Here is a 5,500-nt window from a genome sequence, read left to right as displayed (position 1 = left end):
ATTTGTTCTAATCTGTCTTTTTCTACCCCTTCTATGGATATCTTACTTCAGAACTTCTACCCTGAATTTCTGTCCACCACCAATTCAGCCAGGGAATGAGGAAGTTCAGGATGTGCCACCTCAAAACATGCCACCTTTGCTACTTGATGATTTTTATTTATTTATTTATTTATGTAGAGACGAGGGTCTCACTCTGTTTCCCAGGCTGGAGAGCAGTGGCACAATCACAGTGGCGTGATCTCGGCTCACTGCAGCCCCTACCACCTGGGTTCAAGCCATTCTCCCATCTCAGCCTCTGTAGTAGCTGGCATTACAGGTGTGCACCACCACGCCTGGCTAACTTTTGTATTTTTTAGTACAGATGGGGTTTCGCCATATTCGCCAGGCTGGTCTCGAACTTCTGACCTTAGGTGATCTGCCTGCCTGGGCCTCCCAAAGTGCTGGGATTACAGGTGAGCCACTGCGTTCAGCCTAATTTTTGTATTTTTAGTGGAGACGGGGTTTCGCCATGTTGGCCAGGCTGGTCTTGAACTCCTGACTTCAAGTGATCCACCCACCTCAGCCTCCCAAAGTGCTGGGATTACACGTGTGAGGCACTGTATTCTTTTTCACTTTCCCTGTTCTACTCTTTGGAATCAAGTTACTAAATCCAGTTCACTATCAAGGTGGTTGTAGGGCCGGGCCCACTGGCTCACGTCTATAATCGCAGCACTTCAGGATCCTCAAGAAGAATCCTTGAGCCGAGGAGTTTGAGATGAGCCTGGGCAACACAGCTAGACCCCATCTCAAAATAAAGAGAAACAAAGGTATTTGTAGGGAGTGGAATTAAGCCTCACCTCTTTGAAGGAAGAATATATACATCTATGATTTGACCAGTCCATCAGCAGGAAAAAATACAACACTGAACATGCTCTTTCCTTTCTTTTTTTTAAGAGGTAGAGTCTTGGCCCGGTGCGGTGGCTCATGCCTGTAATCCCAGCACTTTGGGAGGCCGAGACGGATGGCTCATGAGGTCAGGAGTTAGAGACTAACCTGACCAGCATGGAGAAACCCCGTCTTTACTAAAAATAGAAAATTAGCTGGGCGTAGTGGCATGTGTCTGTAATCCCAGCTACTCAGGAGGCTGGGGCAGGAGAATCGCTTGAACCGGAGAGGCAGAGGTTGTGGGGAGCTGAAATCACGCATTTCCCTTCAGCCTGGGCAACAAGAGCGAAACTCCATCTCAAAAAAAAAAAAAAAAAAAGGAGGCAGAGTCTTGGTCTCTGGCCCAGGCTGCAGGGCAGTGGGGTAATTATGGCTCACTGCAGCCTTGACTGCCTGTGCTCAAGTGATCCTCCTGCCTCAGCCTCCCGAGTACCACAGTTGCTCACTGCCATGTCCCGCTAATTCCTTCTATTTTCATGTTTTGTAAAGACAGAGTCTTGCTATGATGACAACCAAGGCTGGTCTCAAAGTCCTGTCCTCAAGCAATCCTCCTACCTCGACCTCCCAAAGCACTGCAATTATAGACATGAGCCACCTCGCCTGGCTACAACCAGTCACTTTTGTTTTTTTTTGAGACGGAGTTTTGCTCTTGTCGCCCAGGCTGGCGTGCAGTGGTGCAATCTTGGCTCAGTGCAACCTCTGCCTGCTGGGTTCAAGCAATTCTCCTGCTTCAGCCTCCCAAGTAGCTGGGATTACAGGCACCCGCCACCAAGCCCAGCTAATTTTTCTATTTTTAGTAGAGAGGGGGTTTCGCCAGGCCTGGGGAGAGGGGAATGGCTAACTTATCAAATTAATTACACTGTCCAGAAAGGTTTATTAAACTAGTTTTACTTTAGCACCATTCTTAGTGGAGCAAGATTCGTGATTATGGGGTGGAATTTTGCGTATCTGGTCTTCATGGGATGCATAGAAATTTTCCGGTTGGTGAGAAGCAGGTGCCGAGGGTCCGGATTAGAAAAAAAGGCAGGAAGCCGGGTTCCCGCTTGCCTTCCATCAGCTCTCCACAGCGCACCGGCCATCACTTGAAGCAGACACCCCTGAGGGAGCGGGCTGAGGGAGGGCAGATACTCGGCTTCTTGCCCTGGAGGGGAAGGCCACGAGTTGGAGTCCTGGAAGCAGACACTACCCCCACCACCCGAGGGGAAGGCCACGAGTTGGAGTCCTGGAAGCAGACACTACCCCCACCACCCGAATACCACTGCTCCCCTCCCAGGTTACCTGGTACAACTGGCAGACGAGGGTCAGGAGCTGGCTCTGATCTTCCAAGGGTTTCTGCACAAAGCAAGACAGAGGTCACACACTCCCAGCAGCTGCCCCAACCCATGCACCCTGGTTGCATGTTCAGCCCAGAAACCAGGCTGCACATGTTTCCAAGTCTGGCCCCCGCCTCCCGCCTCGCAAATCAGTGGCACACCTGTCCCAGCGGGGGTGGCTATTGATGTTTACTACTTCCAATTAATACATACATTTTTTTGCCTGATGGACTCCTGCTCACTTTTCAAAACTCCAGCCCCAATGCCCTTTTTCCCTATGCAAAGCCATCAAGTTTTGCTCTTGTCGCCCAGGCTGGAGTGCAGTGGCACGATCTCGGCTCACTGCAACCTCTGTCTGGGCTCCTTTATCCCTGGTCCCTCTGTCTGGTCCATCCCTGACTCCATGGGACTATGAGTGTCAAGCTGAGGGCTAAAAAGATTCTTACCCCATTGACGGTGACCCAGGGCACATATTCGTGTGGTGGCTGAAGAGCATCTGTCCGCTGGGCATTGGCGTGCATGAGCTGCATGCCGCGGTCCCCCGTTGCACACTCCATGATAGTGTCTGGCGACAGCCCTGGGGCGTAGAGCTGCAGGCACTGGGTGGGTGGGGAGCAGGGGGTTGCCTCAGCTTCCTCCCTGTTATCTCAACGGTCCCCCCACCAGCCCTGAGTCAAGCCTGTTTCGTCACTGAGAAGAGGATTGGCTTCACAGCGATGCGACAATGCCCACAAACAGCAGACACTCAATACATGCTTGAGTGGAGGCCCCTGAGGCAGGGCTGAGACTGCTCCTGCCTCCTAGCTCCCTTGGTTTCATCCCTAGGACCAGACCCCACTGTCTCTGACCCCCCTTGGTATCTCACTTTACTCAGGGCCTCCACACAGGTTGATCCCTCTGCCAGGAACACCCTTCCTCCTCCTTCCACTGTGTCTCCTCAGTGCCCTCTCCTCCTTGCCACTCTCTCAGCCCTGATCTAACCCTGCAGGACTAGGGTGTCGCTAGGTGAGGCCTCTTTGGTGACCTGGATTTTTTTTTTTTTTTTTTTGAGACGGAGTCTCACTCTGTCGCCCAGGCTGGAGTGCAGTGGTGCGATCTCGGCTCACTGCAAGCTCCGCCTCCCGGGTTGACGGCATTCTTCTGCCTCAGCCCCCCGAGTAGCTGGGACCACAGGTGTCCGCCACCACACTCGGCTAATTTTTTGTATTTTTAGTAGAGACGGGGTTTCACCGTGTTAGCCAGGATGGTCTCGATCTCCTGAACTTGTGGTCCGCCCACCTCAGCCTCCCAAAGTGCTGGGGTTACAGACGTGAGCCACTGCGTCTGGCTGGGTGACCCCGATGTTTGATGAATGAATAAATGATAGGAGCCGATGAGTCACTTCTGTGGAAGTCATTCTTCACAATCCCCTGAGGAAGTAGGTGGGGTCTGTCCTATCATCTCCACATCCTATCATCTGTGTCTCTGCACATTCCTTCTCATCCTTCCATGACCAGCTCAGAAATGCCTCCTCCAGTAAGTCCTCCGTGATCACTCATGCTCCTAAGAGACCGCATTCATTCCCCTGATTCAGAGACGGAAGTTTCAAGAGGGGAGGCTGGGGCCAGGCATGGTGGCTCACACCTGTAATCCTTTGGGAGGCTGGGACAGGAGGATCACTTGAGGTCAGGAGTTTGAGACTAGCCTGGCCAACATTGTGAATGCTGTCTCTACTAAAAATACAAAAGTCAGCCGGGCATGGTGGTGCGTGTCTGTAGTCCCAGCTACTGGGGAAGCTGAGGTGGGAGGATCACTTAAACCACGGAGACAGTGGTTGCAGTCAGCCAAGATCGCACAACTGCACTCCAACCTGGGTGACAAAGCAAGACGCTGTTTCAAAAAAAAAAAAAAAAAAAAAAGGGCTGGGCACAGTAGCCAGTAGCTCATGCCTGTAATCCCAGCACTTTGGGAGGCCTAGGTGGGCGGATCACAAGGTCAAGAGTTCAAGACAAGCCTGACCAACATGGTGAAACCCTGTCTCTACTAAAAATACAAAAATTAGCCTGGCATGGTGGCACAGAACTATAATCCCAGCTACTCAGGAGGCTGAGGCAGGAGAATCACTTGAACCTGGGAGGTGAAGGTTGCAGTGAGCTGGGATTGTGCCACTGCACTCCAGCCTGGGTGACAGAGCGAGACTCCATCTCAAGAAAAAATAAGTAAATAAATAAATAAATAAATAAATAAATAAAATAAGGAAGGGTAGTTGTTTTCTTGGGCTGCACAGACAGCAGTGGTCAGGGCTAAGACTTGAATTTGGGTCTGCCTGGGTGTAGGGAAGGTTACCACCCTTGTCCCCCTCCTCATGAGGAGTGAGGGGCGTCACTCACTAGTGGCAGACTTTTCTCCATGTCGTCAAACTCTTCCATGCAGACAATGGTCAGGAAGGCTAGATCCACGTCAAGTACATCCAACAGGCAGGCCTGGGGTTTGGAGAGGGGGCAGGAGAGGGCATGAAGAGGGCCCAGGGTACCCTGATATCCTCTCGTAATAATCACCAGTACCCACCCAGGGGATAGGGAATAAAGATGTGATTAAATGGGAGCACACGAGGCAGAAGACAGAGCTGGCATCCTCATATTTACCTCTTGTACATCGGACGGTTTTCCCTCACCCTGGTGTGGGGCCCTGGGGATGCTCACCTCCACCTTGTTGAGTTTGCACTCCTCTTCTCCATGCTGGCACTTGAACTCCCATCTGCCGCTGACATTTTGTTCCTGCAAGGCAGCAGGGTGAGAGCTGGCTGGCAGGCTGGGTCCCCTGCTCCCCTGCCCACGTGCCTCAGTTTCCCCAGCTCCCATGCACCTGTGCGTTTCCGTAGGGCACCAGCGTGACATTGAGGATCTCCATGACCATCAGCCACGTTGGGAAAAGCTCCCGGATCAGGAAGACGCGGCAGCCACTGCACAGTGCTTCATAGTAGAGGGTCACGTTGACAAGCGGTGCATTGGACTTCTTGACGGGTCCCCGCAGGTATAGATTGCCCATCTGTGGATTAGGAAGGGGTGTGAGGCAGGTGTAGCCCTGGGCAGTTCCCCACTTCTCTGAATTCCACTTGGTATTCTTGTAGAAAGGGGGCTGTCATAGGCAATTCATCTTGCACGCCTTCCAGAGCTTGCCAGGTGGAATCTTGACTTTGAGACTTTTTTTTTTTTTTGAGACGGAGTCTCGCTCTGTCGCCCAGGCTGGAGTGCAGTGGCACCATCTCGGCTCACTGCAAGCTC

General features: G+C 52.1%; 1 protein-coding gene across 3 annotated transcripts in view; it reads right to left on the bottom strand.

The window, feature by feature from the left end:
• Positions 1-1,791: 1,791 nt before the first annotated feature.
• Positions 1,792-5,500, bottom strand: part of IFI30 (interferon, gamma-inducible protein 30) — a 27,333-nt gene continuing 23,624 nt past the window's right edge. For 2 of the 3 annotated variants that reach the window (XM_011925779.1, XM_011925778.1), the window contains 6 exons: positions 5,082-5,264; positions 4,919-4,993; positions 4,607-4,699; positions 2,684-2,836; positions 2,203-2,256; positions 1,792-2,065 (listed from right to left, as the gene is read on the bottom strand). In XM_011925779.1, coding sequence (XP_011781169.1) covers positions 2,003-2,065; positions 2,203-2,256; positions 2,684-2,836; positions 4,607-4,699; positions 4,919-4,993; positions 5,082-5,264 — 621 coding nt within the window. In that variant the 3' untranslated portion in view covers positions 1,792-2,002. Of the gene's footprint in view, positions 2,066-2,202; positions 2,257-2,469; positions 2,472-2,683; positions 2,837-4,606; positions 4,700-4,918; positions 4,994-5,081; positions 5,265-5,500 lie in introns of all 3 variants that reach the window. The other variant, XM_011925780.1, reaches the window with a different exon arrangement.

This window comes from Colobus angolensis, unplaced genomic scaffold, assembly GCF_000951035.1.
Source record: "Colobus angolensis palliatus isolate OR3802 unplaced genomic scaffold, Cang.pa_1.0 Scaffold66, whole genome shotgun sequence".
Classification (NCBI taxonomy): Eukaryota; Metazoa; Chordata; class Mammalia; order Primates; family Cercopithecidae; genus Colobus; species Colobus angolensis.
Note: the sequence above shows the minus strand (reverse complement) of the source record. Positions and strands in the feature narration are given on the sequence as shown.